This window comes from Arabidopsis lyrata (genome assembly GCF_000004255.2).
Source record: "Arabidopsis lyrata subsp. lyrata unplaced genomic scaffold ARALYscaffold_7, whole genome shotgun sequence".
NCBI lineage: Eukaryota > Viridiplantae > Streptophyta > Magnoliopsida > Brassicales > Brassicaceae > Arabidopsis > Arabidopsis lyrata.
The window spans coordinates 19,142,214-19,166,036 of record NW_003302549.1 but is presented as its reverse complement, the minus strand read 5'-3'; the positions used below and the strand labels follow the sequence as shown (position 1 = coordinate 19,166,036).

Here is a 23,823-nt window from a genome sequence, read left to right as displayed (position 1 = left end):
CGCACCAGTAGTCCGGGACCAACCAAAGATTGCCACGTAATCAAGATAACGGCCCACGAAGGATAAAGCCCATTAGACCCGTGAGTCAAAGGAATAGTCGAAGTGGTTATCACCACAAGGAGAATCCGAAGTGACTGCACCTCGACATGAGTCCGGAGTCAAAGTCACAGTTAAGTCGGTCCAAGGATATTTGGGCCGACTGGCGAAGCCCATGAAGATCGGAATCAACTCAAATTCGAGCGTTAAGCATTAAAGTCACAGATCAAAACGGACGCATTTAAGAGAGAATAATTGTACTTAATAAGCCATTTAAGTGTTGTTTTTCTATGTATAAATATAAGGGCGAATGGCCATGTAAGGGGGATCCATCTTTCTCGATTAAGAAATACTATAGCAATTTTTGTAGCAATTCATAAGCTTTTTACATATTCATTTTTGTCCCTCAAGAGTAATCTTTCCTACCTAATAAAAATACTTGAGTGTGCGAATCCGACATCCACATTTTGCCGCCACCTGTGGGGACAGAGGATTCTTGAGTGGTCAGATTTTTCTTTACTACATTTCCGAGATAAGCAGCAATGTCCGGAGGAGACGCCGTTGAGTTATCATTGGCCGAATCCCTCAAAGCCATGCAACAAACCATGTCGGAAATGTCGCAGAAGTTCTCAAATGTGGAAAAGGCCGTCGATACGTTACAAACATCCCAGGTATCTCTTAGTCAAAACGTCAGTACTATACAAACCCGTGTTCGCTCTTTAAGTGCAGGAAACCCTGTGGGAATACGAAGAAGGATATTCAATTCGCCAAGTTCCATTGCGCGAAATGAAACGAGAGGACAAACAACTCCTTGTGCTACTAATACGGTAGTTCAGCCGTTGGAGGGAGAGACACAGCTCGAAGATGAAGATCAACTTACAGATCAATACGAGCAGGAAAATCTCGATCAGTTCGAGACTATGTGGAAGGTTAGCCAGAAACTAAAAGAAATGAAGTCAAAGTTCCATCAGGCTACAAGTTCGGAGCTGGATATCAATCGAGTCATTGAAGAAGCTAGGTGAACACCTTTCATTCCGCGAATCGCAAGTTTGAAAATCAAAGATTCCCGGAAGCTCAAGTTGGACCCTTACAGCGGATTGGAGGATCCAAAGAGCTATCTCGCAGCTTTTCTGATCGCTGCTGAAAGAGTCGAGTTGGATGAAGCTAATGAGGATGCAGGGTACTGCAAGCTCTTTTCAGAAAATCTATGCGTCCAAGCTCTAATGTGGTTCACCCAATTAGAGCCGGGTTCGATCAGCAATTTCGACGAACTATCAGCTGTTTTCTTAAAACAATATTCCATTCTTATGGATAAAAGCGTTTCGGATGCCAATCTTTGGAACCTATCACAAGGATCAAATGAGTCACTTCGAGTTTTCATCACCAAGTTCAAATCAATGCTGTCGAAGCTCCCAAGAATCTCGCAACAATCAGCTTTATCTGCCCTACGAAAAGGATTGCGACATGATTCAAGGTTTAAAGAGGATTTAATACTTCATAAACCAGACACAATTCAGGATGCACTCTTCCGCGTAAACAACTGGATGGAAGTAGAGGACAAAAAAGCAAATTTCGCCAAAAGAAATAAACAAGAAAAGCTGGGAATCACCGTCCCTACCAAGAAGTTCGAGCCTAGGGAGAGCAAAGGACCAAGAAATTTTGGGTCGCAACCCTTCAACAGTATCGTCAGAAAACAATTCCAAGGGAAAGAAAGGTCAAACACTTGGGTCTGAGATGAAAGTTTATATTACGACATTCATAAAGTAACCGGACATTTAACCAAGGATTGTAGTATCCTTAAAAGGCACCTCGCGGAGCTTTGGGCCAGTGGAGATCTTTCCAAATTCGATATAAAAGATTTCGTGAAGGAATACCACGAAGCAAAGGATAACTCCAAATATCAGAATTCCAAAAGACCAAAGTTATCCAATGAGGAAGAGCCAAGGAGTTCGAAGGGTAAGATCAATGTGATTCTAGGAGGTTCCAAACTTTGCCGAGATTCCATAAGTTCCATCAAGAAGCATAGGCAAAACGTTTTACTCAAAGAAAGTTTGAGCGAAGAAGTCGATTTTCAAGGAGGGTCAATATCATTTAACGAAGAAGAAACGCGGCACCTCGAAAGACCTCATGATGATGCCCTAGTCATTACCCTGGACGTTGCCAACTTCGAAGTATCAAGGATCCTTATCGATACAGGCAGTTCGGTCGACTTAATCTTTTTAAGTACTTAAGAAAGAATGGGAATTAGTCGGGCGGACATAGTAGGACCTCCATCTCCATTAGTTGCGTTTACAAGCGAGTCAGCCATGTCTCTCGGAACGATCAAGCTACCGGTCCTTGCCAAACAGGTGTCAAAAATTGTGGATTTTGTCGTTTTCGATAAGCCCGCAGCTTACAACATCATCCTCGGGACTCCTTGGATTTATCAAATGAAGGCAGTCCCCTCTACATATCATCAATGTATCAAATTTCCAGCACCAAATGGAGTGGAAATAATTCGAGGAGATCAAGAAGCTTCACGAACATGTTATCTAGCTAGCCACCGTTTGAAGATCCAATAGCAATTAACGAATCCCGCAAAAGAGGGACTAAGACCAAAATTTCCTAGTGGACAGGAAAAAGAGGATGTAGTGATCGAAGTGGTGTTAGAAGAAGACGAACCAGATCGGAAAGTCCGAATTGGAGCAACTTTGACTGGCCAACTAAAAGAAGCTTTGATCGAACTCTTGAGGAAAAACATAACATCATTTGCATGGTCAGCGGCGGATATGCCTGGCATAGATCCAAGCATAATTTGTCATGAACTAAACGTGGATCCAAGCTTCAAGCCGGTAAAACAAAAAAGAAGAAAGCTCGGAGTGGAGCGAGCAAGAATAGTAAATGACGAAGTGGACAAACTTTTAAAGATAGGATCCATAAGGGAAGTACAATACCCGGAATGGGTAGCAAACACCGTCGTGGTCAAAAAGAAGAATGGAAAAGATAGGGTTTGCATCGACTTCACAGACCTCAATAAAGCATGTCCCAAAGACAGTTTCCCGCTCCCGCATATAGATCGAGTTGTAGAATCCACCGCTGGGAATGAGCTGTTAACCTTCATGGATGCTTTTTCGGGTTATAACCAAATAATGATGAACCCCGAAGACCAAGAAAAAACGTCATTTGTCACGGATAGAGGTATCTATTGTTACAAAGTAATCCCTTTTGGTTTGAAAAATGCAGGAGCAACTTATCAACGGTTGGTTAACAAAATGTTCCACAATTATCTCGGGAAGACAATGGAAGTCTACATAGATGATATGTTGGTTAAATTGTTAAAGAAGGAGGATCACGTTAAGCATTTAGAGGAATGTTTCGATATTCTCAATAAATATCAAATGAAGCTGAACCCGGCAAAGTGTACATTCGGAGTCCCATCCGGAGAATTTCTCGGCTATATTATGACAGAAAGAGGGATTGAGGCCAATCCAAATCAAATCAACGCCTTTTTAAACATGCCGTCTCCAAGAAACTTCAAGGAGGTACAACGGTTAACTGGGCGGATTGCGGCTTTGAATCGTTTTATCTCGAGATCAACAGATAAGTCGTTACCTTTTTACCAAATTCTAAAAGGAAACAAAGGATTCTTTTGGAATGAGAAGTGTGAAGAAGCTTTTGGGCAGCTTAAGGCATACTTAACTACTCCACCTATATTGTCCAAACCAGAAATGGATGAAAAGCTTTATTTGTACATATCCGTTTCGAACCATGCGGTTAGTGGAGTCTTGGTCCGGGAAGACCGCGGGGAGCAAAAGCCGATTTACTACATAAGTAAGTCAATGACGGATCCGGAAACCAGATATACAATGATGGAAAAACTCGCACTCGCGGTAGTGACTTTGGCTCGGAAGCTGCGCCCATATTTTCAATCCCATCCGATCGAAGTATTAACCAACCAGCCACTCCGAACAATACTTCATAGTCCAAGTCAGTCCGGACGTTTGGCGAAATGGGTGGTGGAATTGAGCGAGTACGATATAGAATTCAAAAGCCGAATCAGTATGAAGGCTCAGGTTTTAGCAGATTTCCTGACCGAACTACCAATACCTGGCACGCTAGAACAACCGGAGAACCAAACTTGGAAATTGCATGTAGATGGGTCTTCATCAAAGCAAGGATCCGGACTGGGAATCAAGTTCGAGTCTCCAACATCGGAAATTCTAGAACAATCATTCCGATTGTTATTTAATGCTTCCAACAATGAGGCAGAATACGAAGCCCTAATTGCCGGACTTCGATTGGCACAAGGAGTTGAAGCTAAGGAAATAGTCGCTTATTGTGATTCACAATTAGTAGTTAACCAGTTTAATGGAGACTACGAGGCCATGGACTCAAGAATGGAAGCATACCTCGAAGTGGTGAAGGATCTATCTAAAAATTTCTCGAAATTTGAGTTAATTCGCATACCCCGGGGAGAGAATACAACCGCGGACGCACTTGCCGCGTTAGAATCAACATCAGATCCTGACTTGAAAAGAGTTATTCCAGTGGAATGCATTTCGGAGCGAAGCATTCAAGATAACAAAGAAACACTCGTCGTTACAAGATCTCGAGCAGCGGCAAGTGACCGTGGCGAACCGGAGGTCGAACTGCCACCCATCAAACGGAGGAAATCAAAGGGATCGAAAACATCTAACAAGTAACCCGTTGTCTTAGCAGAAGATGTGATTCCAGAAACAATATTAGAGACCGAGCCATTAATCGTGGAAGATATTCTTGAACCAAACGAACATCCCGAACCAGAGCCACGAGTATTTCACAAGGTTGACCAAATTCCGGCTAAAGACTAGGGGGCTGACTGGAGGGAGCCAATAAAGCACTACATCATGACAGGCGAGCTCCCAAAGAATAATGTGGCAGGCCAGGAAAATGAAAATCGTTAGCGCGAAATTTTTTCTATCAAAGGATGCATTGTATAGACGAGGTGTCAGTGACCCTTACCTATTATGCATTTTTGGGCCCGAAGTCAAAATCGTCATGAGCGAAGTGCATGAAGGATTATGTGGGAGTCATTCATCAGGAAGGGCTATGGCTTTTATAGTTAAAAGAATGGGATACTATTGGCCCACTATGATCACTGATTGTGTTAAGTTCGCCCAAAGATGTAAGCTGCCAACTCCATGCACCATTGATCCATCAACCTTCGGAGTTATTCTCCTCCATCTCCGCCCCATACCCGTTTATAAGGTGGTCAATGGACATCATTGGACCGTTGCACAGATCAACTCGAGGTGTACAATACCTTTTGGTCCTGACGGACTACTTTTCGAAGTGGATTGAAGCTGAGGCATATGTTGGCATCAAGGATTCGGCGGTGAAGACTTTCATTTGGAAAAATATTATATGTCGACATGGAGTTCCGTACGAAATAGTCACTAATAACGGGCCACAATTCATTTCACACGAGTTTGATGCCTTTTGTGCGGACTGGGGAATCAAAGTCAGTTACTTTACTCCAAGATATCCGCAAGGCAACGGTCAAGCAGAAGCCGCGAACAAGACGTTACTGAGCAATCTCAAGAAACGCTTTAATCATCTAAAGGGAGAATGGTATGAAGAACTCCAACCCGTCCTATGGGCCTATCGTACAACCCCTAGGCGACCTACCGGAGAAACTCTATTCTCCTTGGTTTATGGCATGGAGGCGGTAGTACCAACTGAACTCAACGTGCCCGGACTTCGCCGAACAGAAGCACCATTAAATGAGGAAGAAAATTCAGCAATGCTTGATGATTCGCTAGATACCATAAATGAAAAGCGTGATCAAGCTTTGATTCGGATTCAGAATTACCAGCAGGCAGCAGCCCGATATTACAACACTAAAGTCAAAAGTAGGCCGTTCTTCGTAGGAGATTATGTGTTAAGGCGCGTCTTTGACAATAAAAAAGAAGAAGGCGCCGGCAAACTCGGCATTAATTGGGAGGGACCTTACATTGTTACCGAAGTAGTTTGGAACGGTGTTTATAGGCTGAAAGACTTAGAAGACAGGCCAGTCAAGGGACCTTGGAATGTGATCAATCTAAAGAAATTTTATGTTTAAGCTACACGAATTTTTTATGTACATGAACTACGGTGTGGCTTGATCCCGAAATGGGTACGTAGGCAGCTCGGAAACGAGTTCAGCTATTAATAAAAATTTGTTTTATTTCTTTATTAAAGGAAAAGGTTCGACTGTGCGAACAAATGAAGGGAATAAAGGTTCGGCTATGCGAACATACAGGAGGTTTAAAAAAAAGCATTTATTTAAACAAATAAGACGGAATATCCCTCATCGTACACTTCGGATTAGGGAGATCTTGTTGATGAGCAGAACACTTCAACTCCTTGACCAGCAAGATCGAGGATTGGCATCATGCAGTCCGGAATACGAGCGAAGTCAGAGATTCCAAGCTCGATCCATTCTCCGGGGTGAGAGCCAAGGATGTGAAGATCTCTTGATACCGTAGTAAGTCTGCGTTGCATTCGGTTAATCCTCCTCCGGAGTCTCCTCTTTTCCAACGTAAGCTTTTGATGTTGAATCGCAAGCGCCTCTATGAATGCCATCGCTGTTCCTTGGTCTCTGATTGGGAGATCCCTGATCAAAGCGCACAGAGCTCGGATCTGAGATCTGAAGAAGCCGCGAGGTGGAAGGGGATGCCTATTTGGCCCATTTAGAACATCTTCGTTTATCATTTCGATCCTGGAGAAGTCGGGCATAGATTCTGAACATCGAAGGTTGAACTCCATACCTGCTAAAATAAAAAAGAGTGGTGAGGAGTAAAAGGAAATTGAGACTATAATTTTTAAGGACGTCATGTCCCTAGTAAGCTGCGAATTCTATCCTAGGAATGGAATGATTCGCGGAGAGATTTATGCTCTTAAACCGATCCTGTATTAAAAGACGTCTCTCCGAAAATATTTTGAAGAATAAGGAAAATTGCAAATGATTCCATAAATAGAAAAAAAGGGCCGAAGCCCATTACAAGTTCAAAATAGGAGCAGAGTTAGGGAACATTTATGGAAGAGGCTCAGGAACAGGCTCTTTCATCGCCGGTTTAATTTTCGAAGTGGACGCCTTGTTCTTGGCATCCACCGGGGCATTCACGGGCCCTGGAACTCCTTTAGCACGGAGATACATCCAGAGCATCTTTGGGATCTCAGCAACAGAATCAAAGTTCCGCCATTCCCATTGAAAGAGATCACTTTCCAGAGCCCTTATCTTCCTTTCCACCCGAGCAATACGAGCCTCGAGTGTTTGTCTTTTAATACCCAGCCGCTGCCGTTCATCGCACAAACGGCGATGTTTATCGACGACCTGCCGTAGAAACAAGTAAATTAAAAAGGAGGACAAAAAAGTCCAAATAAAAAAGACGGATACTAACCTTGTCCATGAAATCGTAAGCCTCTTTCTTTTCCCTCGAAGGGAAGTGGAACACGGCATGAGGGAAGAGAACGCCGGTTGGTTCGAAACCATCACCGGATAGGAAAAGTGGGCTGCAGGGATCAATGGGGACTGCTATTTCGTTTTCCATTATTGTGGTTTTACCGAATAAACTCCGAAATTCCTCTTAGAAAATTCAGAAGTAGTTAAGCCTTTATTTATAAGGGCTTAGGGTTTGTCTTGGAACCGTAAGTCTAATAATGATGTCGTGCACGAGTGGTTTAAACCATTTTTGGAAGTTGTGGAAAAGCAGTTATTGCCTTAAAGACGTGTGACTTTTCCTATTTCCCAAAGATTGGAAAGGGAAAAATTAACCGTCGCATTAAAGGCAGAAAGCCTATTATAAATAACTTTTGTGGGTCAAGCCAAACAAATTTACTGAGTTGACTAAACCCGAAGTGGGGAACTTGCGTTAAGCCGAGCTCAGTTCTCGCGTTCTAAAGAGAAAGGCCTGATCAACCTAAAATCTCGAAAGCATAGCCACAAGGCCAAAAAGGGTTAAACGCGGACTTTGCAAACCCGTACACAGTTTTAACCAAACCCTCTTGGGATCATGACCTAAAAAGGTTTAAAAGCCTCCTCAGGCAAATATCTTGTTCGAAGTAAAGTGATAATAAAGCCTCCTTAGGCAAAAACATGTTCAAATTTAAGTTTTAAAATAAATGGGACAATCCCCAGTTTAAAGTGGACACAGCCACTACGGATTGGCAGTCACCTCGGACCCCGTCTCGGCTGTCGAGGTTTCATTCGTCTCTTTGGTTGGGGCTTGATCAGAAGAAGTTCCTGGTCCACTCTCGACGGTACGACCATCTCCCGGGGTGACTTCCGGCGCAGCAGGAACTTCGGGTGGAACGACACCTTCCGTTTTGCTTGAGCCTAGGAAGGAAAGTTCCAGACAATTAAATATAAGGCAAGAAGAAGGTAGTGAGTATCAAGAGCTAGAGGTTACCTGCCCAGTCTAGACCCGATTCACTTATGGCAGGCGATTCTGAGAAGAATTCCTCGAAGTGCTGATGATTGAAGGTTGAAGCAGGAAGAGATGCCAAGCGACTCCGCTTTTCGAATAAATTAGCCGTCAGCTCGGACCTTTCTTGCACTTCGGAGAAATCTTTGTCATGGATTTGATCCAACAGGATCAGGTTGCTCTCGTGCTCCTTGATGTCTGAATCCAGATCTGACCTAGCCTTCTCGGTTTGGATGAAGCGGATGGCCCCTTGAATCAACTCCATCCCACGTCCCTTCACCTCTTTTCTAGCCTTCGATGCCGACCTTGCCAACTCGGAATCGCGCAACTTGGTGATCGCGTTGTACTTTGCGCTGAGCTCAATGAGTTGGTCGTTCAGGGTATAAGCAGTTGATTCAGATTCATGAAGTCTGCCCCTTTATCTTCTCAAGCTCGGAAGAGAGACTGTCAACCTTGTCCTCTAGCTCGTGCTTAGAGTCGGTAGAAGAACGGAGATCAGCCTCGAGATTAGAGAACTTGCCCATCCACGTGTCAATCTCTTTTCCCCGACCAATGACCAACCCTTCGTAATGTTCAATTATATCATTAAGCTCGCCATTAGCCTGACATTATACATAAACTCGGGATGGCAGATCAGTTCAAAGAATGACAGTGAAATCAGAAAAATGAAGCGGAACTAACCCGAGATGAATGATGAGCATGAAGTAGGTAGCGTTCGCGAATCGCAGAGCGCCACTAGTCAAAATCCGGCAGGATCGCGCCTGATCGGGTTTTGAAGCACCGAAAGACGTTACCCTCTTTCTCCATGGCTACGAAAGCAAAAGAGGAAGAGTCTTAGAAATTCAGAATAAATACAAGGCGAAAAGAAAAGAATACATGTATATCATAAGACCTGAGAGCGATTTGATCTGAGGAACAAGAGCAGGCTTTGTCTTCGAAGGGTCATCTCGAGACTCAGAACTTTCCTTCTGAGGAGCTACACTCTGGTTCGTCTTCTCGCCACTACGTTGAGAAGAAGAAGACATATCGACAGGACGAGGAGGACCCATTGGTTCAGTAGGAGGGGACGATCGAGGAGAACGGTCAGTCAAGGCCCTTGACTTCTCTCTCCGCGGAGAAGAACCACTGCGAGATGACCTGTCCCTCTTCTTGCGAATCAAATCCTTAAGCGGTTCATTGCTAAGGTCGGTCATTGGGGACGTTCATCGCGACGTTCTTTGAGGAGATTGGGGCCTCCAGGGAGGACGGTCATCGCGACGTTCACGACGAGGTGTCAATCTAAAAACGGCGACGGATCTAACTCCTTCGGTGCTACCATCGTCAACCAACAAGGTTTTGCTATAATCTTTTTTGTCAATGGCGGTCGCAAGGAACGCCTTGTTCTCGTCAAAAGCCTCAGTCATCGGCTTGGAGATCATTTTTTGCTGGGCAGTAAGAGCCCGAGCTGACATTCCCTGGGTTGAGGGAGGAGGCGGAAGACGATGAAGTTGATTGGGAGGGCTCATCCTGAGTTTTTGATTGGCTTCTATGAACCGATGGAGAGTGAAAGAATTCCAAAGGGTTTCCCCTTCGAGGATTATTTTGAAGAATCCGATGAATTCTTCAGATGGTAGAGTCGGAGCGACGAAAGCTGCGAAGTGAAAACAACAAGTTTAATCAACAGGAATAGTAAAACAACTGGAAAAATGTATGCGACCTAATTTCTACCAGGTTTCGCGGACCATTTCGATGGGAGTAAATCTGATAGACTTCCAATCGAAGCAGGGGTTTTCTTAATCAGGAACCAAGGATGGTGCCAATTTTCATCCTTCTTTGGAAGATGCGAAATGCCGTTCCTGTTAGCATTTGGATATGCCGAGAAATACCCTATCTTCTTCGATGAACTTCTCACGCTTAGAAGCTCGTTCAGCTCGGGGACACCGATAATGTATCTGGCTTCCACCGCTACTGTTATAATTCCGAGAATGGTTCGGAGAAGGTTGGGGGTTAACTGAGGGAGAGCGATCTCGAGAACCGCCAAGTATCGAACTAGGGCTTCGGGAAGGGGGAAGGTTAGTCCGCAGCCCTTGAAGTAAATCTCGTACACACAGAAGTAACCATCACGAAGGTTCTCTGGGGATTCCGTGGGGTCAGCTATTTGTGCTTCCGCCATAATTTCCGGCGGAATCCGGCAAAGCTCTTTTAACTGCTCGAGGGATTGAAGAGTACAAGTGGATCTATAGTGCGGACCAGCAATATCATTAGGACGAGTGCACTCGTCATTACTAGAGCGCCTATCGTCGAATGACGGAGACTCGGGTCTTTCAGAATCGGAAGCCATTGGAGAAGATGAAAGATTCAAGATCCGACGAGGAGAAATTTGGCGAAGGAAAGTAGAGAGAAGTTTCGAATAAAGCGCAAGTGTAAAAGTAAAAGTAAAAATGATGATGAAAGAAGTTACCTCACGCAAGCTAGGTGATAATGATGAAATCGCCTTGGGAATCGTGGGGGAAGTGGAGAGGTTTTTTCGCTTTAATAGTAAATAATTAATATACGGTCATGATGGCGCCAGATGTCACGCGACCAAATATGGGTAGCGCCGAAATTAAAGGACTGACGAGATCTTGGCGGGAAATCAGAAGATTCCTCAAAACGCAATCTTTGGTCATTAAAGCAGTAAAGTCCTCCGAATTGGAATAGCACTTTGAAAGACTTGGGGGGCTAGTTGTTGGTGTCGGATCCCGCACCAGTAGTCCGGGACCAACCAAAGATTGCCACGTAATCAAGATAACGGTCCACGAAGGATAAAGCCCATTAGACCCGTGAGTCAAAGGAACAGTCAAAGTGGTTATCACCACAAGGAGAATCCGAAGTGACTGCACCTCGACATGAGTCCGGAGTCGAAGTCACAGTTAAGTCGGTCCAAGGATATTTGGGCCGACTGGCGAAGCCCATGAAGATCGGAATCAACTCAAATTCGAGCGTTAAGCATTAAAGTCAAGGATCAAAACGGACGCATTTAAGAGAGAATAATTGTACTTAATTAGCCATTTAAGTGTTGTTATTCTATGTATAAATATAAGGGCAAATGGCCATGTAAGGGGGATCCTTCTTTTTCGAGTAAGATATACTATATCAATTTTTGTAACAATTCATAAGCTTTTTACATATTCATTTTTGTCCCTCAAGAGTAATCTTTCCTACTTAATAAAAATACTTGAGTGTGCGAATCCGACATCCACACCAAGGTCTCCGTCTTGCGGGTTTCTTTGGTCGGCCATAAGTTGTTGTCTTTGAAGTCTCCAGATTTCATGTTCTAGTCTTCTTATATCTTGGTATGGCGGCACACCTGAGTTTTGACTCCTTGTCATGTACTGCAGGTATCAAAAACAGAAACTAAAAGGAAAACGAAGTTATCGAAGAAAAGTAAAAGTGAGAATATAAACGTTAAACTCAAAGTATCTTAGAGGAAATCTCTTATCGAATTCAATGGTAGCTTGATTCACTCCCCGGCAACAACGCCAAAAAGCTTGATTCACTCATGTCGAAGTGACTGCACCTCGACATGAGTCCGGAGTCGAAGTCACAGTTAAGTCGGTCCAAGGATATTTGGGCCGACTGGCGAAGCCCATGAAGATCGGAATCACCTCAAATTCGAGCGTTAAGCATTAAAGTCAAGGATCAAAACGGACACATGTAAGAGAGAATAATTGTACTTAATTAGGCATTTAAGTGTTGTTATTCTATGTATAAATATAAGGGCGAATGTCAATGTAAGGGGGATCCATCTTTTTCGAGTAAGAAATACTATAGCAATTTTTGTAACAATTCATAAGCTTTTTACATATTCATTTTTGTCCCTCAAGAGTAATCTTTCCTACTTCATAAAAATACTTGAGTGTGCGAATCCGACATCCACACCAAGGTCTCCGTCTTGCGGGTTTCTTTGGTCGGCCATAAGTTGTTGTCTTTGAAGTCTCCAGATTTCATGTTCTAGTCTTCCTATATCTTGGTATGGCGGCACACCTGAGTTTTGACTCCTTGTCATGTACTGCAGGTATCAAAAACAGAAACTAAAAGGAAAACGAAGTTATCGAAGAAAAGTAAAAGTGAGAATATAAACGTCAAACTCAAAGTATCTTAGAGGAAATCTCTTATCGAATTCAATGGTAGCTTGATTCACTCCCCGGCAACAACGCCAAAAAGCTTGATGCGTGTGAATTTTCTGCTTCAATCTTTTACCTGAAAGACCACATGTTAAACTGCAAGTGCACAGTAATCAGAATAGTATTTAAGGATCGATCCCACAGAGAGTGTAGCTACAGGTTATTAAATTCAAAAAAAAAAAGCTAGCTAAGACAAAACTAAACTTTGGTGTTTTGGTTTTGGGTTTCCTAATAACTAATGCAATGAAATAAGAAAGCAAATAAATGAAAGCTAAATGAACTAATGAAAGCTAAGATGATAATCGGTTGTAAGCTAATATGACTAAGGCGTTGGGCGTTCTGGGGTTTCTCCGAGAATCATGGTTCTCGACTAACTGGGGTTTAGATCTCAATGGTTTCTATGTTTTCTTTCTAGTTCATAACTATGAAAGGCGAATGAACGAGTTATCCTAGGTTATAGAATAACCGGAAAATCTCCCTATACTCTGTTACTCAACTTACGCAGGCAACGACGCATAGTTCGACGCATTAGGGTTGGATTCGCTAAGTACTCTAAGTCCTGTTACTCAACTTATGCAGGCAACAACATGAAGGATTGGTAACACTATGTCCGAGATTAGGTTTACTCGATTAGAGCTCCTAACCTCTTCGATCAGCGTTTGGTGATCAATCCAAACACATGCATTAAGTAAAAGATATCCCAAAAGAATCTAAGTATGAACGAAATAAACGGATCTATAAACCTAATATGATTTGAACCATGAATCCCCTTTGAATCACCCCATAAAATCCAACAAAGAAAACTACTTGCTCATGATGCTCAGAAACGACATGGAGATGAAGTAGAAAAGCATAAATAAACGAGTATGATAAACAAAGGGGGTTCAAAGGAAACTTCTCTAGTGTCACAGAAGATACTTGTCTCCCCAAAAGTCTTGAAAGAAAGAGTAGAAGAAAGAGTAGAAGAGAAAACAATGAAGAGTAAAAGAGACAGCTTCAAAGGACGACTTATTCGGGATGCAAGAGCTTCGGCGAGGTGGAGTGATAACATCGTATTTTAGCCCACTTTTACTATGTTTTATTTAGGTTTTCCATAGAGAAAACAGGAGATATTGGAGATTTCAAGGATGTTTTCAAGTATTTATGCTTCAAGGATGAATAATGTGTTTTCAAGAAAAAAAGAGTAAAAATCGATCAAATCCCGTTTCAAGACAATTTCTGTGCCTCAGAAGTATGGCGTCCGTTCGACGTCTTCCCAATTACCAAATCAAGATATCTCGGTGGCTATGGAAAGCTAGAAGATTCAAGATTCGCCTCGAAGTAGAATCAAAGCATTTCATCAAGCCATTCGGAAGTTATGTCCTGAAGAGGGAAGACATGTCCCGGACCGGCCAGACAGCCTTGTGTCCGGTCCGGCGCCTCTTGGAGCTCCCGGTCATGGAGCTTGCATCCGAGCTGCTCTTCACACCTCACCCCAGTCGTGACCAGTCGTGCCCTGTCCAGAAACTCGAATCTCACTTAACCTAATTCGTGGGAAATGACGGTTTTGCCCCTTGACCTAATCGAAGCCTATAAATACCGAGACAAGTTGAAGAAACCCTAAGGCCTCTTCACAGCTCTTCACCGCCTCCTAACCCTAGATCTTGCAGCCTCCATCGACGAGACTCTCAGCTCTCCTAGCTCCACCTCGCCGAAGCTCTTGCATTCCGAAGAAGTCGTCCTTTGAAGCTCTCTCCTTTATTCTTCATTGTTTTCTCTTCTACTCTTTCTTCTACTCTTTCTTTCAAGACTTTTGGGGAGACAAGTTATCTTCTGTGACACTAGAGAAGTTTCCTTTGAACTCCCTTTGTTTATTCATACTCGTTTATTTATGCTTTTCTACTTCATCTCCATGTCGTTTCTTAGCATCATGAGCGAGCAGTTTTCTTTGTTGGGTTTTATAGGGTGATTCAAAGGGGATTCATGGTTCAAATCATATTAGGTTTATAGATCTATTATTTCGCTCATAATTAGATTCTTTTGGGACATCTTTTACTTAATGCATGTGTTAGGAGCTCGAATCGGGTAAACCTAATCTCGGACATAGTGTTACCAATCTTTCGTGTTGTTACCAGCGTAAGTTGAGTAACAGGACTTAGAGTACTTAGCGAATCCAACCCTAATGTGTCGATCTATGCATCATTGCCTGCGTCAATTGAGTAACGGAGTATAGGGAGATTTGCCGGCTTATTCTATAACATAGGATAACTCGTTCATTCGCCTTTCGTAGTTATGAACTGAAATTACACACACATCATGGAGCTAGGAGAGCTGAGAGTCTCGTCGAAGGAGGCTGCGAGATCTAGGTTTAGGAGGCGGTGAGGAAGCTGTGAAGAGGCCGTCGGGTTTCTTCAACTTGTCTCGGTATTTATAGGCTTCGATTAGGTCAAGAGGCAAAACCGTCATTTTCCATGAATTAGGTTAAGTGAGGCTCGAGTTTCTGGACAGGGCACGACGAGTGATGACCGAGGTGAGGCGTAAAGAGCAGCTCGGGCACGGGCTCCACGACCGGGGACGTCAGAAAGCTCCGAACCGGTCGCGAGGCTGTCTGGCCGGTCCGGGACATGTATTCACTCCTCAGGGAATAACTTCCAATTGGCTCGATGAAAATCTCCGATTCTACTTTGAGGTGAATCTTGACTCTCCTAGCTTTCCACAGCCACCAAGATCTCTAGATTAGGTAATCGGGAAGACCTCGAACGGACGCTATACTTCTGAGACACAGAAACTGTCTTGAAACGGGATTTGATCGTCTTTTACTCCTTTTTGCTTGAAAACACATTATTCATCCTTGAAGCATAAATACTTGAAAACATCCTTGAAATCTCCAATATCTCCTGTTTTCTCCATGGAAAACCTAAATAAAACATAGTAAAAGTGGGCTAAAATACGATGTTATCAAGCTAGTTTTGAGCGAGCCTCATATAGAGCATCTCCTTTGTCAAATTCTTTATATAGAGCATCTCCTTTGTCAAAGTCTTTAAATTCTGAAACAGAAACAAAGTAATCGTCACACAATCATAATCATGACAAAACAAAGCAATCTCAATAGCCTAAAAGTTCAAGAGGCTAAGCAAGCCTTATGGCAACGTACAGATCTATGAATCTAAAGATCAGCAGCAAAACATTCAAGGTTGAAGTAGCATATCAAGCAAAAACATGTATCACTGATATTGGACTCGAGCATGTGTGTGTGTCTAACCTGAGAGATACTACTACTAGTTCTGTGACCTATAATGTTAAGAATGGCTCTACAACAGATGCAACGGTCAAAAGAGAAACAAGATCCCAGAAGCTCAACTTTTTTGTCATAACTAAATATAAATTCATTACCACTACTTTTGGTGCATTCCTAAACCTATCAATACAAACCTTATTCTGGTTACCAGTTCCAACACCACCATCAGTCTTCTCTGCCTCAGCCTTAAGATCAACCTTCAACATCTGCAACAGACTTCATACATCATCATTCATACGATTCTTAAAGTTGACACCAATTCAACACAGAAACTCAATTTTAAAAAGCAGATCACAGAAATACCGAACTAATCAAAACCGGAAACAATGCAACACACAAATTTTGATAGATAAAGCAGCAAATAAAAACTCACTAGATTCATTTCCCTAACGAATTCTACAATCCAAAGACAGATGCAGCCAAGCTTGACAACATTTCATCTCTGTAACACACACTACAGATTCCAATACAATCCATCAAGCATGAAACGTTTCAAGCTATCTTCACAAAGATCCACCTTAACATTGGTAACAAACATCCATATAAATCTAAACAACACATCATCTTATAAACAGTTACATACAATGCATTGTTTAGATTTATGTGGATTGGATCTATATAATCTCCACACAGATCCAATCCACATAAATCTAAACAATGCAGCATCTTATAAACAATTAAAATGCATTCGAGGTTTCAAACCAATTAACATCTGTATCAAATTCTACTTTCTCGGAGGTTCTATAGAAAAGAATTACAAGAGAAGAAATAGCTAATCACTGAAAGAAAAACTCACCAGATTCACATAGCCTATAAGCATTAGAAACACAAAATCAAACAAAGTCATAACACTCGTCTCCATTGGTACACATAAACTCAATACAAAATCATGAATTAGAGATATATCATACCTCTCAAACAGTGGTTGCAGCGATTTCAATCCGTAACATCTGAAACCCACTTCGAGATTTCAATAACTAAAGGAGAAATCCAATCCAATAATCAAACCCATGAGTCTTACCTCTCAAACAATGGTCGCAGCTAATTCAATCCGTAACACCTTAAACCCACGCACGAGAGAGAGAAGAAGAGATCCGGCGAAGAGATCAAAGAGGAGTGGATTCCGGCGAGAGATCCGGCGGAGAGATCCAGCGACGAAGACATCCGGCGAAGAAGAGATTTCGTTTTTCTTCTCGTGTGTGCTTTTTGAAGAAGAGATGTGTCGAGGAATGAAGGAGAAGAAGGTTTAGGTTTTTTGGTGTAATTCTCTAAATTATGTAAGAGCAACATTATTGGTGGTATTGGTGGTATGTTAATATTGGCTCTTAGCCTTAGTTTAATATTAAATTTATAAAGTTTAGAGTTAAGAGATTGTTTGTTGGTTTTAAATTTTATTTGTCTCCAATGATAAGTTCTTAACTTCTCGTTCTTATGAAAAAAAAATATTAATTAAATAAATAAATTAAAATAACAATTTTAATTTTAGAAAACTTAATATTTGTTGCAAATTAAAAATTTTAAAACATACATGATATACAATTTATAAGATTGATGGAGTTTCTTGTGGGAGAAGAAAAGATGAGGAACAAGGTCTTAGTCAATGATGTTGAGAGAGGTAAATTGGGTAAACACTTGAAGGGCTTGGTCAAGATGTTGATTACAAGAGGTAAATCTGGGATTCTCGTTGATGTTTTAATGGAATTTGAGAGAATCTGTACTGAATTGGTCACAACAAAACTTTGTATGGGTTTCTTGATGATACAAAAGATTGTAAAAGAGATCATATCTAATCCAAAGTTTGCTTCTTTACACAAGAAATGTTACACTACTTGTCTTTAGTTAATGTTTTTATGGAATTTGAGAGAATCTGTAATAAATTGTTTGTTTGATTGTAAAGTTTGATTTTGCTTCCACAAAGAATTAAAAAAACAACAGGTTTAGTTGCTACTACTGTCTCTTTGGTTAAGATTTCTTAATGAAACAAAAGATTGTAAGAAAAAAGAGTTAACTGTCTGTTGTGTTGATCAGACTTTTACATTGTTTTGATCTTCTTCTTGATTCTTGTCCTTCTGCATCTCCCAATGAACTTGAGAGCTTCATCGATTAGAATCACAAGGAAACAAGAATAACCACAAACCATTCCTTAAAACTCAAAGGCAGTGAAAATGATGAAATGCAAACCCACACGTAACGTGCCACATCCAATTTCTAGAACACGAGAGTTTGGTTTAAGATTGGATGATTCAGCCAAGAACTCGAATACATCGCGCCCACCTGCCTAAGGTTCACCATAGTTGCTGTGATGCTGCTCAACTAGTAACTCACCAGGGCATGGAAGAGCTGTGTGGTTGTTTGCTTCATCTCCTCCGTAATGGGATATACCCTTGTACCTGATTTTCCAATAGAGTGAAATACGAAAAAGCCAACACAGAGAAAGCTCAAGTCTTCAGATTGTAAAAAACAGAACGAGAAATGATAATTGAACTACTAATTATACAAAGTCAGTGACTATTAAGAATCAAGAAATGAGCAGAACATTATAGGATCTCGTCAAAGAGCCTACGTTGATGAAACAATTCATAACAACAATAAAATCCACAGCTAAATAAGCAGCAATTATATCCTCTCCTCTTACTAGATATACATAGAAATTAGAATCTTGATCCCAACATAGTAACAGTAAGCCATTACCTCACAGATATGGATTCAAAAACTGAGAACAATGTCACTTTCTAATCACTTAAAGAGGCAATGAGGCCATAAAGCTAGTGAATTTCACATACATAAATCATCAATTGCATTTTTTTCATTCCAAGATTTTGAGATAGATTTAGAAATAACCAAACTTTAACCACTAAGCTAACATCAAATGGAACCTCAAGAAATTTCACTAACTACGAAAACCCTAAATTTCCCAAATCTATGAACCCTAATTTCAAAACACTCAAATAGCAATCAAATAACATTAATTAATACTTACAGAAGGAGATTCCTACTATGAGAAATAGACTGCTTACGGATTTTGTCAGATTTGATGAACTCAATCGGAGATTCGGTGAAAAGACTCTTCGATTTCAAACCCTAAATCGCCGATTATATGACCCACATGCGCCGTGGTGAGCCGCCGTCCGTTGAGATGCTTGTGATAACTCTCTCCGATTCACCGGATGTAACAATAATCGGAGGAGAAATCGATTTGCGAAAATTCTATCTGATTTCGTGTTAACGCAGTCGAGAGAGAGAGAGAAACAATGAGAGATAAACACGGGAGAGATTTTTTTCTTCTTCTGGAATTGCGACACGTGTCGCCTCTTAAACTTAAGAAAACCTCTTAACTAAAAAGCGTTTCTTAGTTATTTAGTCCATTGATGATTTAATTTAAATCACTTACCTAAGATTTAGTCTAAGAGCTCACCGTTAATGGTGTTCTAAGGTTTAGGTTAACAGGCTTGTAAAAGCGAGACAACTGTCAATGAATCAACTTGTTGCACGGTTTTGAACTTCATTTCTCCAAACAATAACAATAACCAAATTGTGTTTACTATGCTATTATTGTTTTTGCCGTCCAAAGGTGATTTAATGAAATAGATTATCATTATCTTCATGCGCATTCACGAAGAAGCAATGGAGGAACAACCAATTTTACTTCATTAATATCATAGACTTCAAACCACAACAAACTATGCTTAGTACTCTTTACATTGTCTAACTTGTATAAATGTTTCCTCAAAATCAACTAAACATATTAACAACACACATGGAAAAAGAATCAAACAAGGCGGTAAAAGAGGATTATTAACAACTTCTACGCATCTCTCTTCAGACTTACTTCTTAGGCTTTTTCTTATCTTTAGGCACTTTGCTTTCAACCTTACACTTTTTCTTATCTTTAGACTCTTTGCTTTCAACCTTACGCTTTTCCCGACCTGGGCGAATCGTTCCTGCATTCTTTGAGTACGCTACACCTCGGCCTCCGATCAGATAGTTCTTTAGACAAGACAATAATACAGTTACTAATGCTAGCACAACAAGCTTCCCCAATTTCTCTTTGGAGAACTTATTCCCCAATCTATCCTCTAAGAATTTGTAGAAGACTCCAAACCCAGCAGCTAAACAACCTCCGGTACAATCAAAATCTTCTCTCACCCTAAATAGAACCAATAGAAACACGATGTGTAGATATAGTCCAACGCAGACAATAATTGCCACCCATATACCTTGAGCAAGTAGATATTTATCCAAATAGGTGAACAAACCCAACGTAACCACTTGTCCCAGGCTCTTCTTAAGCATATGAAGGTTAAGGTTAACTGGATCCTCCTTATCCTCTCCTGTATCAGTACATTTACCCCAACCATAAAGGCTGCAGAATCCTGCCCAAAAAGGTATAAACCCTCCAAGGGCCCCAGCATGGCGATTCAATTGCTCCTGGTGTGTTTTGTTTAGAATGGTACAACACCCCATGTAGGCTGCCCAGAATGTCAAAAAGGTACAAATGACATTCAAATTGTACATCAAGTACCACCTGGTTCTAAATTCAGACAACGTCTCTTCGACTTTGTTGCTTGTTCGCACAGGCTGCTGCTTCATCAACTCACGGAGATCCCTAGGTAAGCGGGACACACTCTGCATAGGCCTGATCCCCTTTCCATCAATCAAGTAATTTTTTAAGGAACACAAAAACCACATAACAGCTCCAAGAAGAAGCTGCTCCTCCAAAGTTTCGGAAGCGTCATAAAACATTGTATAAGCTGCAGCAAGAAATCCAAAGCACAGGTCGAAATCTTCTCTGATTCTGAAGATGACCATCAATAGCACAAGATGCATATAGACACTCACGCACAAAAATCTTATCCAAAATCTGTTATGAGCATCTAGGTAAGTGTCCAAATATGCAAAGAACCCCAGAGTAAGAACTTGCCCAAAACTCTTTTTGAACATGTATAAGTTCTGATTGACAGCAGCTCTCCTAGACTCTGCTACATCCATCTGTCTTCTGGCACAATAGAACCATATAAAAGCAGGCCAGAGCAACAGGATAGCAACAAGGCATGACCAGAGCAACAGTAATGAACCCTTCAGATATTTCTTGTGGACCTCAGCTATCTGCAGAATATCTCCCAAGCTAACACAGCTCATAAGAAAAGTCATTATCCCCATCAATGCGAGCAGAGTGTTGAAACTGTACAAATTTGTTCTCCCCCTTTGCATGCTCAATTCGATATCTCTCATTCTTCTTTTATATGACAAGAAAAAGCCAGCCATCATAAGAATATCTACACGAAAAATCAGAGACAAGGTTGGTTATTGAACTACAGTAATGTGGCTAAGCCAGAAGAGTTTATACAAGTTGATCCAAATATGACAATAACATGAATCAGTGAACAATCATTGAAGTTAAACATTGATTGCGAGGAGCGATACAATGGAAATTAAAATATGTATTCGATTCGGGCACAAGAAAGTGAAGATTTCCGATCCCTGTGAGGAAGACGAAGTGACCAAGAACTTGAGTAGAAGATGCTTTTGGCAATCGCGAACTGTGAGAGAGTAAAACATATATGGTTACCTAGTGTAGAAAGGTGAAGGAAGAGATTACCTAACTCACTGAAGAAGACGAAAGTGATCGATTTTCGCGCCAGAAAGATTCAGTTAAAGAGGAGCGGGAGAAGAGAGAAGATTAGGCGAGACGTCTTTCTTATAAAGGCCTTCGTATTTTTCTTTTTCATTTTAACCCCAGTATTTCTTTTCTTTTTTCATTTTAGCCCCAGTATTTCTTTTTTCCATTTAAAACCCCAATTATTGTCTTCATGCGCATTTTACTAAAGGAAATTTGGAGGAAGAAGAAATATAATATATCCTATCTCATCTCATAAACATAATAAATTTCGAGACTCGGAACCGGCTTCGAATGAAGCCCAATAAAAGACTTCTCTGAACCCAACTGATCGTATTAAAGCCCAAAGCAGCGTTGTCGCATGCAAGCGATTATTAAAAATTCAATCTTTAAATATTTTCAATAAAACAAATTCTAAATAAACTCTCATATTTAAGGTTTTTGTTGTAATAAAAATATTTTATACTTATTTCGTGTAAAAATTAAGGGTGGAAATTTTATTCGAACCGAACCAACCCAAACCAATAACCTAATGTGTTTTAATTAAATAATTAATTATATTAATAATATTGTAAATAACTAAATATTTAATTCTTTTCATGGTTTATTTGGATTATTCAATTTAAATTTTTAACTTGAACTTGTTACTTACTTTAATATATTATCAAACTAGATTAATTAGGACCCGTCCGATCGACGGATACTTATATTTACAATAAAATTGAAATATTAAAAAAAATCAAAATTTATTATAGAGAAACGGTATCCAAAGCATTTTGCGAAAAAATAGAGAGTAGTTTACTTAGTGAATAAAGTTATTTACTTATTTACATAGTCTTATTTTTTCCTGATCAAAACACTAATTTACGTTTCTATAATCAAACAAAATTATTATTAAAATATATCACAACAATTTAGTAATGTTAACTGTCAATTACCAAAAACATTTGCTAAATATTCACCATTTATCAATTTTATTGCCAAAATTTTGAAAACCTAATTTCACAATTATCCCCTTAAACATGATTATACACTTTTCTAAAAAATGTTATCTCGTAATTTCCCATTAAAGATATTATTTACTGCATATATTTTTTATTACACAATTTATTGTATTTATTATAATTAATTCATTATTAAAATTTGTTGGTAAAGGTCATACAAATGAATTTCAATCCAAAAATATGGTGCTAAATACAAAGTTGGTATTATCTCTTTAAACAATAGCATTGCAAATGATGAGGAACAATAAACGATAGAAAAAATGAATTATAGTGTTGTGTAAGAAAGCATTGCAAATGTTTTGACGTCACCAGTTTTAGCGTCGTTTTTAAAACATTTTTTACGTCAAAACAAATAAACAAATTTATGTTAGAAAATTGAAAAATACTAAACCATGTATTAAAATCTAATCAATTAATTGAAACATGTCGTGATTTTGTGAATTACAATTTTTCTACATGTCAAATTCTGACTGAGTTTTATATAATAACATTAATAAAATTTGTAGTTTCTGGGGCATTTGCAATAAATACTTTTTTTTTGTGTTCCTTATCAAAAATACCCCTTCTTATTGTCCATTTCAAAAATACATCTTTTTATATGTTAAATGACTAAATTACCCTTTTTAATTGAGAGAAGGTAATGAGAAATTTAAATTTTTCCGCCAAAAAAAAAATAATTCCCACCAAAAAGAATTTCCGACGGAAATTGATAAAACCTTTGTAAAACTTTTTAAAACCCTTACAAAATCCTTTGAAAACCATTGTAAATCTTTTAAGACTTTTGTAAATCTTTCTAAAACGGAAAAAATGTCATTAAAATCCCCAACTTATTCAAAACGTTGATTTAAATCCTCAACTCACGACGAAACGAAATAAATATCAAACTTATGTTGACTTTCCAAATAAATATTAAACTTATGTTGACTTTCCAAATAAACACCAAACTTTCATTGACTTGGCCATATTAGGCATGACGTTAAGTGAGTTAACAGACAATGTTAACAAGATTAATTTTCTGTTAACAGACCCGCTAATTAAAAATAACAGTATTGTTGAACTATAATCAAATCTCATCTAAGTCATATAACCTAAAGCCGTATTCATATAAGTTAGTTATTTACGTAAGACTCATGAATGTACGTACGTATAGTTGTGTCTGTTCGTAAAGTTGTGTCTTTTCGATTAACACATGTACGTACACGTTGTTTCGTGTTGTATAAGTAGATCGAGTCAAACTCAATAACATCATTGTGTGTAATACATTTTATCTTATCAATAAAGATCAAGTTTCTTCATACTCTGTTAAAACAGAGTTCGTTTG

At 40.0% G+C, this 23,823-nt stretch overlaps 1 protein-coding gene, 2 long non-coding RNA genes and 1 pseudogene across 3 annotated transcripts; all 4 read right to left on the bottom strand.

The window, feature by feature from the left end:
• Nucleotides 1-7,002: 7,002 nt before the first annotated feature.
• Nucleotides 7,003-7,854, bottom strand: LOC110226155. The gene is made up of 2 exons (XM_021016826.1): nucleotides 7,437-7,854; nucleotides 7,003-7,330 (listed from the first exon to the last, which is right to left on the bottom strand). The coding sequence occupies exons 1-2, from the start codon at nucleotides 7,584-7,586 to the stop codon at nucleotides 7,070-7,072; spliced, it is 411 nt and encodes a 136-aa protein (XP_020872485.1). The 5' UTR covers nucleotides 7,587-7,854; the 3' UTR covers nucleotides 7,003-7,069.
• A 286-nt stretch (nucleotides 7,855-8,140) lies between these two features.
• Nucleotides 8,141-11,095, bottom strand: LOC110226154 (annotated as a pseudogene).
• Nucleotides 11,096-13,444: 2,349 nt separating this feature from the next.
• LOC110226930 lies at nucleotides 13,445-17,161 on the bottom strand. The gene is made up of 4 exons (XR_002330818.1): nucleotides 16,903-17,161; nucleotides 16,793-16,831; nucleotides 16,016-16,087; nucleotides 13,445-15,630 (listed from the first exon to the last, which is right to left on the bottom strand). It is a non-coding gene; the product is annotated as an uncharacterized LOC110226930 (long non-coding RNA).
• A 588-nt stretch (nucleotides 17,162-17,749) lies between these two features.
• Nucleotides 17,750-19,171, bottom strand: LOC110226940. Its single transcript, XR_002330832.1, has 2 exons — nucleotides 18,899-19,171; nucleotides 17,750-18,271 (listed from the first exon to the last, which is right to left on the bottom strand). It is a non-coding gene; the product is annotated as an uncharacterized LOC110226940 (long non-coding RNA).
• Between the last annotated feature and the right edge of the window lie 4,652 nt (nucleotides 19,172-23,823).

Bases quoted from the DNA above. Each gene is read 5' to 3' on its own strand.
- LOC110226155 (XM_021016826.1), bottom strand. From the start codon at position 7,586: ATGGAAAACGAAATAGCAGTCCCCATTGATCCCTGCAGCCCACTTTTC. The intron at 7,331-7,436 runs GTTAGTATCCGT...GATGAACGGCAG, and splicing joins CTTACGATTTCATGGACAAG to CGGCTGGGTATTAAAAGACA.